Raw genomic sequence first — 19,319 nt, 5'->3', positions numbered from 1 at the left:
ATGGGTGGAAGGATTCAACCAGCATAAAAAGGAGTGGAGCAGATATGATAGGCCTCCCCACAACATGTGATCAAAGAGCAAGCAGACCAGCAGAGATTAACTTTTGCTAGCCTGCCTATGAATCAGCACACAGCAGGTCGATGCCCGAGTCTGCCTGTGTTGATTCCAGAGACCAGAGAAACCACTGGGCAGATTGTCAGAATCTACAATCTGAACAGAGCCCGACACCGCTATAACTGTATGCAAGGTTTTTGCAAAATTCCGTGTGATAATGTCTCACAACCCTTCAATTTCATTAAGGCACTCTGACTTGCTCATTTAATGCCCCTTCCTTGTGCCATTAGATGCAGAGGCACTCGTGTGAACATTACACAATATCATGCTTTTAAGAAGGACCTCCTACCACTCCTAAAATTTCTGTATTAGTAAATACTTCTTTTGCCTATAAAAAAAAAGTATTTTGGACAACTGTTCCTTTAAACTTTGCCTTATGTCATTCCCCTGTTATGCGCTGCCTGAATATTTATGAATGAACTGACAACTGGGTGTTACCATTCTTCTAGTCAAAGAGGCGTGTCCCTACATAGTCTAGCTCTATCAGCTTGGATTGGATGGTGTCATTGTCACGGTTATCTCACTGTGTTTGGAGACTAGTAACAGCTTTAGGACTGAAGCCTCTCATTTCTATCTTGGACTCTTCATTTAAATGTTGATTTATTTCTCTTTGTGCTGGAACAGTTCACTGACAATCTTGCTGCTAGCAGTTTCCCAGCAGGGCTTGTCAGCTGCAGCTGCTTTGTTGCCATGCCTCTTTGTGTTTAAGTAGCAGGGTTTCCCAGCAATCTTTTCTGATTACACAAAACCATTTGTACTCTAGCTGCCTTGATGGAAGGAGCTGCTGTGGATTATCCCAAAGTATTTTGTCCATTTTGGTTGTTATTCCCCTGTTTGTCTCACCTACCCTCTTGTTATATTAGTGCAGCAGTGGGTCAAATGTACCTTACCATCCCACTCCCTAGCCAGGACTACAGTAGGGATTTTTCAGGGCTTCAGACAGTCCTGCTCGGCGACTGGTGAGGAACCTGTATAGGGTCTGGCTAGGAGTGCAGGGTACAGCGGCAGATAAAGACAGGAGGTGTCCCATCTACCCTCTCACTAGTACTAGGTCCCACTATTGTTATTGTATTCCCGGTGTCCCCCTTGTTTGTGGTGTTGTTGAGGTGTGTTTTTGTTGTGTGTCAGACATCTTTTGGTCTGAATGCACCCACCACGTGTAAAAGTATGACATCTACACAGTCTTGCTTTGTCAGCTCTGATTGGACAGTGTCATTCTGTGTAGGGACACTCTCCCAACAGGTAACACCCATTTGTCAATTAATCCATAAATTTCTAGGAGGAAGAGGAGAGACAGTTATGAGAAAAGACTCTAAATCAGAAGTGGTGTCTAGCCGAACAGAGTCTTAATTGAGAAACATAGGTCAGAAATGGAATTGTCCCATTCCCAGACTATGCAATTATTATTTTGCTAGAGCAAGTGCTGAGTGTCATGATTAATGCACGGCTCTGCCGTTCCTGAGCCAGTGCATGTATCCTGCCTCCGGGAGGGGCCTGTTTTCTCTGTCCTCATTCCGGGGATCACGCTGCCATATCTTGGTGCTGCTGCCTCCGGTACGCCGCCAGCAATATTTCCGGCTTGGCTATGTGCTCTTCTCCTGTGAGAAGTACTCTGTTTCGTGTCCTTCTTCCCGACCTGACCTCCGTTCCTCCTGCCCCGCCTGACCTCCGTCCCTCTTGTCCTGCCTGACCTCTGTCCCTCCTGCCTGTTCTCTCTTCCGTCTGTCCTGCCCAACCTTCCTTCTCTACCTCTGTGTCCTCCAGATTCCGATCCTGCTGTGTGTCCTTCACCTGCTCCCCCATGTTTACTTGTTCTCCCGGCATCCGACCTCGGCTCTGTTTCTGACTTCGGCTTGTTTCCTCCCTGGTACAGACGTGATATCCTTCCATTGACCCTTTCAGTTTGACTATCCCTACGCTGTGTTTGCAACCTGTAGTGGGCTGAATTTTTGCACTCAGGAGTAGCTTCATACCTGAGTCCCAGCGCCACCTAGTGGTAGCCTGACACTGAGAAAAAGGGATTTCTAATGGGATCAAGACAGAGATCAAGACAGTCTTTAACTAAACTGATTACAAATGATATTTTACTGGAGGTTTAATGAATTAGAACATTAGATATTCTCATGAATAACTAATGAAGGTGAGAGGACGAGTATGAAAAAGGTAGAAAAATCACCTTAAAAGAGTCCCCGTATAGAATTAGACATCAGTATTTGGTGATATTTCCACTCATATTCTAGGTTTTAATTAACTTTGGCCTTGACTCTACGGAGATTTTCTATTTTTTCCCTTTTTGCCCGCCTGTAATCATGTATATTGAATTAAGGGTGCGTGCATTATGTCAATCTCATCTCATTAAAGCTTTTATGCAGTATAAAAATTAGATGACGCCACTTCGGCGAGGGTGCGGCTGATTTTCCGGGTATATGAGGGTCATTTATTTTATTCAAAAGAATGCTAATTGATATAAAGGTCAGATGACATTCATAGCCATAGACGCATCAGTGCTAAAATATATCCCAGCAATTACATGAAAAAGACAGAAATGGACATAACCTAGATTTTTTTTTTTTTGAAGGCCTGAGAAGCATGGCAATGAAAAAAAAAAGTACTAGAGGATTAGGTACACTACAGACCAAAAGTTTGGACACACCTTCTCATTCAATGAGTTTTCTTTATTTTCATGACTCTGAAAATTGTAGATTGACATTGAAGGCATCAAAACTATGAATTAACACATGTGCAATGAAATACTTAAAGTGTGAAACAACTGAAAATATGCCTTATATTCTAGGTTCTTCAAAGTAGCCACCTTTTGCTTTGATCACTGCTTTGCACACTCTTGGCATTCTCTTGATGAGCTTCAAGAGGTAGTCACCGGAAATGGTTTTCCAACAGTCTTGAAGGAGCTCCCAGAGATGCTTAGCACTTGTTGGTCCTTTTGCCTTCACTCTGCGGTCCAGCTCAGCCCAAACCATCTCGATTGGGTTGAGGTCTGGTGACTGTGGAGGCCAGGTCATCTGGCGTAGCACCCCATCACTCTCCTTCTTAGTCAAATAGCCCTTACACAGCCTGGAGGTGTGTTTGGGGTCATTGTCCTGTTGAAAAATAAATTATGGTCCAACTAAACGCAAACCGGATGTAATAGCATGACGCTGCAAGATGCTGTGGTAGCCATGCTGGTTTAGTATGCCTTCAATTTTGAATAAATCCCCAACAGTGTCACCAGCAAAGCACCCCCACACCATCACACCTCCTCCTCCATGCTTCATGATGGGAACCAGCCATGTAGAGTCCATCCGTTCACCTTTTCTACAAAGACACGGTGGTTGGATCCAAAGATCTCAAATTTAGACTCATCAGACCAAAGCACAGATTCCCACTGGTCTAATGTCCATTCCTTGTGTTCTTTAGTCCAAACAAGTCTCTTCTGCTTGTTGCCTGTCCTTAGCAGTGGTTTCCTAGCAGCTATTTTACCATAAAGGCCTGCTGCACAAAGTCTCCTCTTAACAGTTGTTTTAGAGATGAGAAGTTGTGTCCAAACTTTTGGTCTGTACTGTATATCGCAAGCACTCTCTGGGATGAGAACGGACCCCAATACTTTCCCATTCCTTCTGACCAGAAGGTCACAAGAATCAGGAAAAGCTGGCTTATCTTTGCGAAAACTGAGGAAGAGACCACCCTTCTTCCAATTTCCACCCCATTGTAGGCTGAGAGACCCATTTTCATAGAATCATAGAATGGTAGGGTTGGAAGGGACATCAAGGGCCATCAAGTCCAACCTCGTGCGAGTGCAGACTTTCCTAAATCATCCCAGCTATATGTTTATCCAGGTTCCGCTTGAAGATTTCCATTGATGGAGAGATCACCACCTCCCGTGGTCGCCTGTTCCACGCCCTCACTGCCCTCACTGTCAGAAAGTTTTTCCTAATGTCTAATCTGATTCTCCTTCCTTTAAGTTTCATCTAATTCCTTCTTGTACTTCCTTGTGCTAATGAGAATAGGGTAGTTCCCTCTGCACTGTGACTTCCTTTCAGATATTTGTAGACCGCTATTAAGTCTCCTCTCAGCCTTCTCTTTTTCAAACTAAACACCCCTAGTTCTTTTAGCCGGTCTTCATTTTAGCTTGGCTCTCACCCAGAAGGAGGAGAAAAAGGGTTGCAGGGGGTGAGGAGCCTGAAGGCCACATATATACTCCCTATACCACATCCCTTGACCTAGGTAGGAGTCCAAAATCTGTGTAGTGGATCCAACCCATTTCAGCATTCAGGGATCTATGTACTTAAAGACAGAGAACACATTTTTTCTTTTAAGAGAGATATGTTCCAGCCTTGGATGTTCCCATTTCTAATAAATGGGTCCACAGTGATGTAAAAAAAAACAAAAACAGACAACGTCCGGTCTACCGGTGAACCAACTACTGGCCCATACTGCCACCAACATCCTTTGATGGGGATCCATTTGTTTCAAACTGTTTCAGAGTAGGCTGAGATTTGTTTTTCTACTTTTCCATTACCCTGGGCCAGTTATAGAGTTATTCTCTTTCCTGTGTACAGCGCCCTCTTCATGTCACCACAGATTTCCCATTGGATTAGGTCTGGGATCTGGCTCGGTCATGCCAAAACTTAGATCTCCTTCTGACAAAGCCATTTTTTTATATTGTTATGGAGATTATTTAGGCTCTTTGTCATGCTTAGAGATGTAATTACTCTTCATCTTCAGCATTTTAGCAGAGGCCTGACCTAGCAGACCAGTTTTCTTCTAGCCTTTTTATGAGTTTTTGAGGGACATCCAGTTCTCGGTATGTCACTTCTGTGCCAAATTTAGTCTACTTATTGGTGACATCTTCAGAGTGCTCCATGGTATATCTAATGCCATGGAATTTTTTGTACGCTTCTCCTGGCTGATAACGTTCAACAATGAGATCCCTTTGCTGTGTTTTAAGCTGTTTATTGACCACTGTTTTTACAGTAAAATGCAATTGTGAAAAAGTCAGGAAAATCCAACTAAAACAACTAATCTTTAAGTGGGGTTAATAAGAATTACTGTAAATGATGGAGTCTATGAACTGACTACTAAGTAATATGAGTGTAAATATGATTGCAAAGCAAGCAAAAAAAATAAAAATAAGAATATTAATTAACTCCCCCCCACTCAGGAAAACATTAAAGGGAATGTATCATCAGAAAATGACTATTGTTTTTTATGTAAAATGTCTTTTTTAATGAAGTTTCCATAAGTTTTTTTCAATTTTCCATACCAGCTATAGTTAAAAAATAAATTTGAAATCTAGCCCTTTGTATACTGTTCAGCAGGCCTAATATTAGACTCATACTACTTGTTATATTCAGAAGTTCATTTAGTAATCTCCTTACCATTACAGACATGAAATGAATTAAAATGAAAGTTAACAGCTCTATATTCTGTACAGTAGATAACACATTCAAAATATGTGATGTCACAGCTCACCTCCTCCCCATTCTGTACATTGACTTATGACACCTTTATATACAGTAGATAGCATAAGATCCACCATTCACAATAGGTGATATCACAGCTCACCTCCTCCTCCTCCTCCTGTACAATGACTGATAACACCTCTATATACAGTAGATAACATAGGATCCACCATTCACAATAGGTGATGTCACAGCTCACCTCCTCCTCCTATACAATGACTGATAACACTTCTATATACAGTAGATAACATAGGATCCACCATTCACAATAAGTTATATCACAGCTCACCTCCTTCTCCTCCTGTACAATGACTGATAACATCTCTATATACAGTAGATAACATAGGATCCACCATTCACAATAGGTGATGTCAAAGCTCACCTCCTCCTCCTCCTCTACAATGACTACAATGACTGATAACACGTCTATATACAGTAGATAACATAGGTTTCACCATTCACAATAGGTGATGTCACAGCTCACCTCCTCCTGCTCCTCCTGTACAATGACTGATAACACCTCTATATACAGTAGATAACATAGGTTTCACCATTCACAATAGGTGATGTCACAGCTCACCTCCTCCTCCTCCTCCTCCTCCTGTACAATGACTGATAACACCTTTATATACAGCAGATAATAAAGGTTTCACCATTCACAATAGGTGATGTCACAGCTCACCTCCTCCTCCTCCTCCTGTACAATAACTGATAATACCTCTATATACAGTAGATAACAAAGGTTTCACCATTCACAATAGGTGATGTCACAGCTCACCTCCTCCTCCTCCTGTACAATGACTGATAACACCTCTTTATACAGTAGATGACGTAGGTTTCACCATTCGCAATAGGTGATATCACAGCTCACATATTCGCTCTCCTTTAGCAGTGACATTTGCTCTTACGGAATCATGCTCAGATTAGATGTTCAGAAGTTTTCTATACAAAAGAAAGATTCTGTATCACAACCTATTGTTGGTTTTGTCCCTGTATCCATCAGGAAGTAAAGATTTTACTAAATTTATGGACATCTATGGTTTGATTTCTTTGCCTGTGTGGATAGGATGGGTTGTTACTAACATCTAGTAAGAAATTCATGTCAAAAGCACCTTAAGGCCATGTTCTCATGGGAGATCGTACCTGCGGATTTTTCTGCAGGTATTTCCGCTGCAACTCCCCGGAATCCGCAGCTATTCATTGCTGCGGTATATCTGCGGAGTTGTTGCGGTAAACCTGCGGAAACAGTGCGTAATTCCCGCCCTGTATCTCCATAGTGGAGGAGCGGGAATTCCGTATTAATAATGAACATGCAGTTACGTGCAGCTGCGGGAAATCCGCAGCATTTACCGCAGCCGCAAATACCGCAGCATTGATACAGCACTCCCCAAATCCCATAGGATAACATGGGGAGTGTCTGTACTTGCATAAACCCGCGGATTTATCCTAAAAATATAGAAAAATTGTTGAGTAATAGCTGCTGAGGAAAAAAAAACAGATTGTGTACAGATGGCATACGGATACTATAATTATATACAGTACTTTTACATTCTGAATGGATGCATATGGTAACATTGCCATTGACACTTGTTTTCCAGGCCTGTGCCCCTTTGTATCATTGGAGGAGCGTGAAAGAGACAAGTGAAAAAGACCCTGTGGGCACTTGCTACGTGGCGGTACAGAACTTTAGCACATATGCTGAATACTCCCCCTGCCGCAACCGTAAGTTAATATATTCCTAGGTACAGTCCGCATCCCAGTTCATAGTTATGGTACTATTCGTATGCTAATAAATTTTCTTGAAAGCCGTTGGCTCAAACATATTCTTAATAACCAGCGCAGGTAAAACAGACAACTGCGGGCAGCAACCCTCAGCTGTCTGCTGTATCTTGGCTGGTTATCAAAAATAGAGGGGATCTCATGCCATTATTTGTAATTATTTCAATAAATAATTAAAAAAAAAATGTTGTGGGCTCCACACTATTTTTGATAACCAGCCAAGGTACAGCAGAGAGCTGGGGGCTTGTATTATCACACTGGGGAGGCCCATGGTTATTTGGTCCTTCCTAGCCTAAAAATAGCAGCCCGCAGCCACCCCAGAAGTGGCACATCACATTAGATGTGCCAATTCTAGCATATTGTATCAGCTCTTCTCGATTGCTCTAGTGTGGTGACAATCGGGGTAATACTTCTGGGGTGGATCTCAGCTAGGTAGTGTCAGCTGGCATTAAGCCTGGGGTTAGAAATGGAGAGGCGTCTATCAGACACCCTCATTACTAACCCAGGAGCTGAAGCTTTGCCCGCCTCTACCAAATTCCCCTGATGTTGTGGCAATTGGGATAATTGTATTTGGAGTTGATCTCAGCTGTGAATTGTCCAAAAACACAAATTATATCAATCCCTGGTGTGGGTAATGGAAAGGAGTATCAGATACCCCCATTACTAACCCAGTAAAGAAAAGGAAAAACACACACGAAAAAAATACTTTATTTTGAAAAACACTCCTTGACTTTTTCCGTTTCCCCAATCATTTAAAAAAAAACCAAAAAACAAAATATGCCGGTCCGACATAGTCCAGGAAATCCAAAATACTCGTGCTGCTATTTTTAGGCACCTTCCCAGCCTGATAATATCAGCCCCCAGCTGTCTGCTTTATCTTTGCTGATTTAATAAAATAGGGGGAACCTCACTTCTATTTTTTTTAAATTACTTATTTATTAAGTTAAACAAGCATAGGAAGACACTAAGGCTATGTGCGCACGTTGCGTACAAGCCCTGCAGAAATTACTGCAGCGATCTGAAGAGCACATGTGCGATTTAGATCGCTGCAGAAATGTCCTTAGTGAGCGCCGATTCCATGCGCTCTGCCTGCAGCTCCTGCCATAGACAGAGCAGGAGCTGCCGGCAAAGCGCAGGAAAGAAGTGACATGTCACTTCTTTTTGCGCAGCGCTTCGGCAGTAGCCGAAGCGCTGCGCTCTTAAACGCCACGTGCGCACAGCCCCTGCACAATCTCCATAGACTGTGCAGGGGACGCAGGACGCATGCAGTTACGCTGCGCTACAAAGCGCAGCGTAACTGCATGTTTTTACGCGACGTGCGCACATAGAAAGGGGGGGAAGTTTTGAATATGTAAAGGGGGTTGTGAAATTATTTATCTATCTATCTACAGTTGAGCTCAAAGGTTTACATACCCCGGCAGATTTTTTTGCTTTTTTGGCCTTTTTTCAGAGAATGTGAATGATAACACACAATCTTGTTTTCCACTCATGGTTAGTGGTCGGGTGAAGCCATTTATTGTCAAACTACGGTGTTTTCTCTTTTTAAATTATGATGACAACCAAAAACATCCAAATGACCCTGATCAAAAGTTCACATGCCCTGGTGATTTTGACCTGATAACATGCACAGAAGTTGACACATATGGGTTTGAATGGCTAATAAAGGTAACATCCTCACCTGTGACCTGTTTGCTTGTAATCAGTGTGTGTGTGCATCAAAGCGGAGTGAGTTTCTGGGGTCCTGATAGACTCTTGCATATTTCATCCAGCCACTGACGTTTCTAGATTGTAAGTCATGGGGAAAGCAAAAGAATTATCAACGGATCTACGGGAAAGATAGTTGAACTGTATAAAACAGGAAAGGGATACAAAAAGATATCCAAGGAATTGATAATGGCAGTCAGCAGTGTTCAAGCTGTGATTAACAAATGGAAAATAAGGGGCTCTGTAAAAACCAAACCATGATCAGGTAGACCAACAAACGTTTTGGCCACAACTGTCAAGAAAATTGTTCAGGATGGAAAGAACAAACCACAAATTACATCAGCTGAAACACAGGACTTACTGAGAACTAGTGGTGTGGCTGTTTCAAGATGCACAATAAGGAGGCACTTGAAAAAAATGGGTTAGATGGTCGAGTCGCCAGAAGAAAGCCATTACTGCGCAAATGCCACAAAGTATCTTGCCTACAATATGCCAAACAACACAGACACAAGCCTCCAAACATCTGGAACAACGTAATTTGGATTGATGAGACCAAAATCGAACATTTTTGCCACAACCATAAACGTTTGATTTGGAGAGGTGTCAACAAGGGCTATGATGAAAGGAACATCATTCCTACTATAAAGCACGGAGGTGGATCGCTGATGTGGATGTGTGAGCTACAAAGGCACAGGAAAGTTGTTCAAAGTTGAAGGAAAGATGAATGCAGCACATTATCAGCAAATACTGGGGCAAATTTGCACTCAACAGCCCAGATACTGCGTATGGGATGTACTCGGACATTCCAGCATGACAACGACCCAAAACACAAGGCCAAGTCGACCTGTCATTGGCTACAGCAGAGCAAAGTGAAGGTTCTGGAGTGGCCATCTCAGTCTCCTGACCTCAATATCATTGAGCCACTCTGGGAAGAACTCAATCGCAGTTCATGCAAGAAAGCCCAGGAATTTACAGGAACTGGAGGCTTTTTGCCAAGAAGAATGGGCAGCTTCACCATCTGAGAAAATAAAGAGCCTCACAACTACCACAAAAGACTTGAAGCTGTCATTGATGTTAGAGGGGGCAATAGACGGTATTAAGAACTGGGATATGTAAACTTTTGAACTTTCAGGGTCATTTGGATGTTTTGGTTGTCATTAAAATTTAAAAAGAGAAAACACAGTAGATGACAATAAATGGCTTCACCCAACCACTAACCATGAGTGGGGGAAAAAAATTATGTGTTATCATTCATATACTCTGAAAAAAGGCCAAGAAAGCAAAAAAACTGTATCTATCTATCTATCTATCCTATCTATCTATCTATCCTATCTATCCCTCTATCTATCTATCTATCTATCTATCTATCTATCCTATCTATCCTATCTATCCCTCTATCTATCTATCTATCTATCTATCTATCTATCTATCTATCTGCCTGTTTGTCTGTCTATCCCTCTAACTATCTATCTATCTATCCCTCTATCCCTCTATCTATCTATCTATCTATCTATCCCTCTATCTATCTATTATCTATCCATCCACTCATGAGCTCGACAGCTGAGAATGGGAGCGATCTTATTTCCAGAGATGTGAGTAGACCCTAAAAGTGAGAGCAAGTTACCTCCAGTTTATACTTTTTCCTCTAGGATTTATAAAAAGTGTCACTATTGTGCAAAATGTAAAGGATTTTCTTTTCCTATTAATCTTGAATTTCCTGTCGAAAATCAGTTTAGGAGTCATTGTTGGAAGGGAAATGTGATTTATTTGAAGTTGGAGCTTTCAGATTTTTTGCTTTCTGTAAAAATATCCGAGCTTCATTGCAACTTTTGGTTGCACCATGGACACCCTAAATCTGACTATAGGCATCGTGATAGCCGGTGTGCGATATTTCTGCATAGGTGAAATCCTTAGGATAGATCATCAATGTCTGAACGGCTGGGTCCGACACCCCACTCCCTTGCCGATCAGCTGATCTCGGTCCCGGCGGCAGCAGCAGATGGTCGGAAATGCTCAGTTCCGGAGCTGCTCCGTCTTCTGATAGCGGCCGGGTGTGACGGGAGTGTACAACAGAGCAAAGGATGGACGAGGCCTTCCTCCACATCATTTTGCGAACAGACTCCTTCTAGCGCCTCAATCAGCTGCTCCTTGGAGAGTCCTTTGAAACGAACTCCTACTTCACGGGCCTTTGATTGCAGGCTCCCAAAAAGTCCAGGTCTTGTACTCTGCAGTGCTGGTTCCTGATGTTGAGCCATTGTCCTCCATTCCTTCTGCTCTGATCCCAGCGCTGCCAACCAGTTTGTGACGGGAGTGTACAACAGAGCAAAGGATGGACGAGGCCGAGGGACGATCCAACAGGTTTATTCACAAGGACACTGGAACAGCACACGATAAGTCCACGTAAAACAGATTCGGGGGCCCTTCCCGACAATCCTCGGACCGGATAACAAAGTAATCGTCCTTACAGTAGTCCAAAGAGTTCCACACAATCCCACGGGCCACTGATCTCCAGTCTGTAACTGTCCATACACCGGCTCTAGGATCCAGCCTCAGCTATTCCCTCCCAGAGGATCAATCTTCCTTCTTCAAGTTTCACACAGACTGACTGAATCTCCCAGGTAAGGCTAAGTTCACATTTCCGCTAAAATCTATCAGTCACAATCCGCTGCTCTTGTAAACAGCGGAATCCGTTTAGCAGATTCCGCTGCTCCCATAGACTTGTATGAGCAGCGGATTGTGACTGATGATGCTGCGTTGCACCCTCCGCCCGACTGATCAGTCGTGGAACGACTGACCGCCGGGCGGGGGGAACGCAGCATGTAACGTTTTTTGAGCAGCGAGATCCGTCGGATTTCGCTGCGCATGCTCTCTGGCTCCCTGCACACGTCACCAGCTTTGGTTGGTTACCCGATATTTACCCTGGTTACGGTGCAAGGAGCCAGCGCTAAGCGGTGTAGGCCCGTAACCAAGGTAAATATCGGGTAACCAAGGTAAACATCGGGTGCTTTGCTGTTACCCGATATTTAGGCTGGTTACGTGTGCAGGGAGGCCGACACTTCCCCGCTCGGCCCCGCCCCCTCCCGCACTCCGCACATCTATGTACACACACACACACACACACCTGTCCCCAGCCATGCAGACCGCAGCACTTCCACTGACATCCTCAGCGCCTGGCCCCGCCCCCCGCTCGGCTCCGCCCCCTCCCGCACTTTGCATGTGCACACACATACATACATACATACATACATACATACATGCATACATACATACATACATACACACACTCACTCACTCACACATACACTCACCTGTCCCCAGCCATGCAGACAAGCACTGACACCCTCGTCTGGCCCCGCCCCCCGCTCGGCTCCGCCCCCTCCCGCACTTTGCATGTGCACACACATACATACATACATACATACATGCATACATACATACATACATACACACACTCACTCACTCACAGATACACTCACCTGTCCCCAGCCATGCAGACCGCAGCACTTCCACTGACATCCTCAGCGCCTGGCCCCGCCCCCCGCTCGGCTCTGCCCCAGAACTCCGCCCCCCGCACACAACGGAATCCGACAAAGAATTCTGTTCTTTGTCATCCGTTGTACAGCGTTGAACAGCGCATCAGTCACATGCGTCAAGCGACGCATGTGACTGATACAAATCAACGGAAATGTGAACTTAGCCTAAGCAGAGTTTACACTAGTTGGACTCTAGGCCCACCTCCCCCTACTCCCAGGGATGGAAGTGCCTCAAGAGGATATAACCTTGCATTTTAGGGGGTGATTACCTACAACAATAGAAATGTACACAGAAGTAGTTCAAATAAGACAATGAACCCAGCTTGAAATAGGAATCTGTACAGCATATACAGTGAGAGGGTAAATTACATCTTCACACCGGGTACTGCACATCCACCTCCTATTCTAACCAATAGGGGGCAGATATGTAGTACCCAGCCGTTATCAGAGGACTACCGCCGCCAAGACCTAGAACAGCTAATCAGCGGGAGTGCCAGGTGTCCAACCCCAGCCGATCAGACATTGATGACCTATCCTAAGGATTGTCCATCAATGTAAAAGTAGTGGACAACCCCTTTAACTCATTCTGCAGCTCGTAACGAGCTTGTAAAAGCCAAATGGGGCAAAATTTAAAAGAAATCTAATAGAAAAACGTAATAAAATAATTGCCCCAGTAGTTGTTTATTATGTCTTTTAATTTGAATTTAAAGATTTGTTAAATATTAATTTTTCTTTTTTTTTATCAGAAAATGCTGACCCAGCAGGACAAGGGTACTGTCAAGCGGGATTCAGTCTGGATTTCTATAAGGTATTGTTTTTCAGTAAGAGATGAAAAACACATCTTGAAATATTGCCGAGATACAAATGTTCCAAAAATGAACACTGAAAGGTATTTTGTGGTTTAGAAAACCCATTTTGAATGTCTTAAGGCTCTGTGCGCACTAGACCATTTTACCCGCGGATTTGCCGCGGAAATTTCTTGAGAAATGTCTGCAATCTTTGTGCAGACATTTCCCAGCAAATTCTATGGGAAAAAAAAATAGCTGTGCGCACTGTGCGGATTTTTCTCAAGAAATTTCCTTGAGAAGAATTTCTCGAGAAAATTTCTTGAGAAAATGAGCATGTTCATTATTTCCGCAGGTACCCTGCGGATTTCGGCAGTACAGACTGCAAAATCCACAGGGAACCACCCGCGGGAAAATCGTGGCAAAATCGCGGCTAATCCGCGGCAAATCCGCATGCGGATTTGGTGCGGATTTTTTCCGGAGGTCCGGAAATCTTTCACTCCCAGAAGTTTCTCAAGAAATTTTCTTGAGAAACTTCACATTTCTAGTGCGCACATAGCCTTATTCTGATTTGTGACCATAGACCACATCAAGGTTGAGGTGAACTTTTATGTGGTCAGTAAAAGAGAAATAAAAAAAAATTACAAACTTCCCATCACTGTTTTTTGGAGAACAAAAGGTGCTAAAATTCAAAATTACTGCAAAAATTGGTAACATCCACTATTGTTGTCCGTTTTGCAGGACGGGATAATGCAAGATAAAGTCTGCAACAGCAGCAGAATGGGGCCAAATGCACAGAGCCACACATGGAGCCAGTAATGTCCACAATTTTGCAGGCACGACTGGCACATTTTTTAATGGGGCAATCTGAACCGGAACTGACTGCTCACCTAGGGGTCAGTCCGGTCCAATGGACGGCGCTGATCTTGACCCGGCGCTTCTTTTATCCTTGCGATTACCATCCTTCTTTCCAGCACCGTGTGGATGATGCATCCTGCTTTATCCACATAGTGCCCTCCATTGCTGCTTCTGCGCATGCGCACTTTTTTCTGCCCTGCTGCGGGCAGGGCAAAGTACTATAATGTGCAGGCGCAGGGAAAGGTCAAACACCACCCGCGCATGCGCACACAATACTTTGCTCTTTCTTCAGCACGGCAGAGAGAAGTGCGTATGCGCAGGAGCAGCAATGGAGGGCACTATGTGGATGACGTAGGAAACGTCATCCACACAAAGCAAGGAGGACAGATAGAAGAGGCGCCGGACCCGAGAGCAGAGACGCCCATCAGGCCAGAACGTATCGGACCATCCCGTAGGTGACAGGTTACCTTTAATGACCACAGACCACATCAAAGTAGAACTGAACTCTTATGTGGTCATAAATCATTTGACAGATGATAGATAAAAAAGTTTCAAACTCCTTCTCAGAACAAGCTCACTGACGTATTCTCAGTAAGACTGGTTTCACACTACGTCTTTTTAACATCCGTTGAAAACGTTATTTTAACGGAAGTACGGATCCTGTGCAAATCCGTTTTCACTTCAATGCATTTTCAATGGACTCGCGTCCACCTGCGTTCGCATGCGTTTGCGTCCGTTAGACGCAGGATCCGTCCTTTTGCGTTATTTTAAGACTGGTTTCACACTACGTCTTTTTAACATCCGTTGAAAACGTTATTTTAACGGAAGTACGGATCCTGTGCAAATCCGTTTTCCTTTCAATGCATTTTCAATGGACTCGCGTCCACCTCCGTTCGCATGCGTTTGCGTCCGTTAGACGCAGGATCCGTCCTTTTGCGTTATTTTAACATGTTTCAAAAACGCAACATGTAGCGTTTTTTTGCTTTGTCAAAATAACGCATCTCACAGGATCCTTCACATTGCGCCGCGAGCTGCAATGCATTTCAATGAGTGCTGGATCCTGCCTAGCAGAATGCGTTCAGTTGCGTTGTAACAGGATCCTGCTTTTGTACTGAGCATGCCCAGAAAGTACTGAGCATGCCCAGAACCAGTCTCCAGTGATCTGTCTCTCTCTCTACTCCCTCCCTCACCCCCTCTCTCTCTATCTCTGTCTTTCCCCCTTCCTCTCTCTCTCACCTGAGAGCTGCGGACACTCGTAACCAAGGTAAATATCGCGTAACCACTTCTCTTAGTTACCCGATGTTTACGTTGGTTACGTGTGCAGGCAGCCCGGCTCCTAGCAGCTGCAGACACTCGTAACCAAGATAAATATCGGGTATCCAAGGCCGATGTTTACCTTGGTTACCAGCGTCTGCAGCTGTCAGAAGCCTCCTCCCAGTCTAGCTCCCCTCACTCCCGATCACATGACTCCAATGCCCGCCCCTAAATATCCAGTGCAGGATCCTGCAAAATAACATATGCGTTTGCATACGTTATTTGCTGTAAAAGCAGGATCCGTACTTCCGCTAAAAAAACGTTTTCAGCGGATGTTAAAAAGACGTAGTGTGAAACCAGCCTAACATGTTTCAAAAACGCAACATGTAGCGTTTTTTTGCTTTGTCAAAATAACGCATCTCACAGGATCCTTCACATTGCGCCGCGAGCTGCAATGCATTTCAATGAGCGCTGGATCCTGCCTAGCAGAATGCGTTCAGTTGCGTTGTAACAGGATCCTGCTTTTGTACTGAGCATGCCCAGAAAGTACTGAGCATGCCCAGAACCAGTCTCCAGTGATCTGTCTCTCCTCCTCCCTCCCTCACCCCCTCTCTCTCTATCTCTGTCTTTCCCCCTTCCTCTCTCTCCCACCTGAGAGCTGCGGACACTCGTAACCAAGGTAAATATCGCGTAACCACTTCTCTTAGTTACCCGATGTTTACGTTGGTTACGCGTGCAGGCAGCCCTGCTCCTAGCAGCTGCAGACACTCGTAACCAAGATAAATATCGGGTATCCAAGGCCGATGTTTACCTTGGTTACCAGCGTCTGCAGCTGTCAGAAGCCTCCTCCCAGTCTAGCTCCCCTCACTCCCGATCACATGACTCCAATGCCCGCCCCTAAATATCCAGTGCAGGATCCTGCAAAATAACATATGCGTTTGCATACGTTATTTGCTGTAAAAGCAGGATCCGTACTTCCGCTAAAAAAACGTTTTCAGCGGATGTTAAAAAGACGTAGTGTGAAACTAGCCTTAGGCTGCTTTCACACTACGTTTTTTTAACATGCGTCCTGATCGTTTTTTAACGCAAAAACGGATCCAGTGCAAATGCGTTTTCATTTCAATGCATTTGCAATGGACTCGCGTGAACATGCAGTTGCGTGCGGTTTAGTCAGGATCCAGCGACTTGCAGTATTTCAACTTTTTTCAAAGCCGCTACTTGTAGCGTTTTTGACCTGCGTCCAAATACTGCAAGTCACTGGATCCTGACTGTACCGCACGCAACCGCATGTTCACTGTGGTATGCTGATATAAAGGAACCTATTTGCTCTACTGAGCATGCCTAGAAACCAGCCTGGCGTGATCAGAGAGAATCTTTCTCTCTCACTCACTTCCCCCTCTCCCTCCCTCTCTTCTCTCCACCCTCTCTGCTCTCTCTCCCCCCTCTCTCCTCTCTCTCTCTCTCCCTCTCTCCTCTCTCCCCATCTCTCTCTCCCCCACTCTCTCCCTCTCTTCTCTCCCCCCTCTCCCCTCTCTCTCCCTCCCCTCTCTCTCTGTCTCCTCTCTCTCTTCTCTCTCTCACCCCCCTCTCTCCTCTCGTCTGCCTCTACCCCTTCTCTCCCTCTCCTCTCTCTCTTTCTCTCTCTCCCCCCTCTCTCCACTCTCTCCTCTCTCCTCTCTCTCCTGTCTCCTCTCTCTGTCTCCTCTCTCCTCTCTCTCGCTCTCTCTCCCATTCTCCTCTCTCTCTTTCGCTCTCCCACTCTCTCCTCTCTCCCTCTCCTCTCTCCCTCTCCTCTCTCCCCCTCTCTCCTCTCTCTCTCTCCTTCTCCTCTCTCTCTCTTCTCTCTCCCTCTTCTCTCTCCCACTCTCCTCTCTCTCTCTCTTTCTTTCTCCCCCTCTCTCCTCTCCTCCCTCCCTCCTCTCTCTTCCTCTCCTCCCTCCCTCTCCTCTCTCTCTCTTCTCTCTGTCTCTCTCTCTCTCCCTCTCCTCTCTCTCTCCCTCTCCTGTCTCCCTCTCCTCTCTCTCTCTTCTCTCTCTGTCTCTCTCTCTCTCCCTCTCCTCACTCTCTCCCTCTCCTGTCTCCCTCTCCTCTCTCTCTTCTCTCTCGGTCTCTCTCTCTCTTTCCCTCTCCTCTCTCTCCCTCTCCTGTCTCCTTCTCTCTCCCTCTCCTCTCTCTCTCCTCTCTCCCTCTTCTCTCTCCCTCCCTCTCCTCTCTCTCTCTCGCTCTCTCTCCCTCTCCTCTCTCTCTCGCTCTCTCTCGCTCTCTCTCCTCTCTCTCCTCTCTCTCCTCTCTCTCTCCTCCCCGGGATGTGTATTTGCAGGCTGTCAGGCCGAGTTGCACTGACTCCCGATCACATGACTCCAATGCCTGCCCATAAACTGCAAGTGAAAGGATCCTGTAAAATAACACTTGCGTTTGCATGCGTTCAACAGGATCCAGTCATATGCGGTTTGCGGGGTTTTTTTTACATCCGTCAAAAGCATGTTAAAAAAACGTAGTGTGAAAGTTCTAATTCTGCAGCCAGCAATAGAAAGTGCAGCACAGAGTCTGTAGAAAATTCAATATCACTCCCAAAAATGTAAATACAATTAAGTAAAAGAAAAAAAAGGACAATATAGATGGATAATCGGAGTCAGCAAATTTGGGGGGTGGTGGTAATCAGCTGAGCAAACTAAGTGCTGTGTGACCGTATGTGTGTGCTCCACTGATGATTACTGGGTCATATATAAATATTTGTAAAGTACAGATAAATGTGACAATCTCTGGGAACCTTGATCTCGCACAGTGCAGAGGTTTATCGGGAGGGAAGGTTTTCTCATACAGCAGCTGTTTGTGACACCGCAGGATTTCGGCCGGACACGTTCCTCCTGGCTCCGCTCGGAAAATATTTAACTCCGCAGCAGAACATGAGGGACATTAGCGCCGCTTATCTGCCGCTTATTTATGTGACATGTCAGGCGCTATGGATTGCTTCACGTTTTTCTTCATCTTGTGCAATATATTTTGGCTTCATTTATGAAACAATCCTTTATTACTGATCCCGGCTGACTCCGCTATGTAATTCTAGAAAAGCGGCTTTTATTGCCTCATTTCAGTGTGTGATATGATGGATTATAAGATCCATGTAAATATTACACTCAGGGATTTACAAACACTGGGGATTTCTAAGAATGGAAAAGAAAACTGAAGGCCTGTTCACACGGAGCATTTTTGCTGCAATTTTTCCATGCAGAAAAAAAGGCGCAACTTTGTACGGATGCAGCAAAATAAATGAGATATTTTAAATATTCACATAGTACATTTTTTGAGCTGCAGTGCCTTTTTTTAACCACAGCATGTCAATTCTTTCAGCGTCTCTGCCTCATTTATTTTTGCCCATTCAATCGAATGCATGCAAAAAATTAAAAAGCACCTATAGTAAGAAGCATTATTCCTGTTAACACTGTGTGTTTTTCTGCAAAAAACCCCACTAAGTGAACATACAGCATGGCAGTGAGATTTACTACGGGTGTTTGTGTGTCCATCAGTTCCGTTAGTTCCTTTTATTGTGGCCAGCCTAAGGCACATCTGTGCAAAAATCATGTTGGACAGCTTAAGGCACACCTGTGCAATAATCATGCTGTCCAGCCTAAAGCATATCTGTGCAATAATCATATAGTTAAGCCTAATGCACACCTGTGCAAAAATCATGTTGTCCAGCCTAAGGCACACCTGTGCAATAATCATGTTGACCAGCCTAAGGCACACCTGTGAAATAATCATGTTGGCCAGCCTAAGGCTCACTTGTGTAATAATCATTTCGACCAGCCTAAGGCACACCTGTGCAAAAATCA

The 19,319-nt window shown here is 44.6% G+C and overlaps 1 protein-coding gene across 1 annotated transcript in view; it reads left to right on the top strand.

Annotated features, from left to right (window-relative positions):
• The window catches only part of ITGA8 (integrin subunit alpha 8), a 287,198-nt gene that overhangs the window by 49,725 nt on the left and 218,154 nt on the right, over positions 1–19,319 (top strand). The window contains exons 4-5 of the mRNA XM_075315623.1: positions 7,172–7,295; positions 13,336–13,397. Coding sequence (XP_075171738.1) covers positions 7,172–7,295; positions 13,336–13,397 — 186 coding nt within the window. The remainder of the gene's footprint in view (positions 1–7,171; positions 7,296–13,335; positions 13,398–19,319) is intronic.

The sequence above is a fragment of the Anomaloglossus baeobatrachus genome, chromosome 6, assembly GCF_048569485.1.
Source record: "Anomaloglossus baeobatrachus isolate aAnoBae1 chromosome 6, aAnoBae1.hap1, whole genome shotgun sequence".
In the NCBI taxonomy this organism is placed as follows: Eukaryota; Metazoa; Chordata; class Amphibia; order Anura; family Aromobatidae; genus Anomaloglossus; species Anomaloglossus baeobatrachus.
The sequence above is the reverse complement of the archived record's forward strand: the minus strand, read 5'-3'. Positions and strand labels throughout refer to the sequence as shown.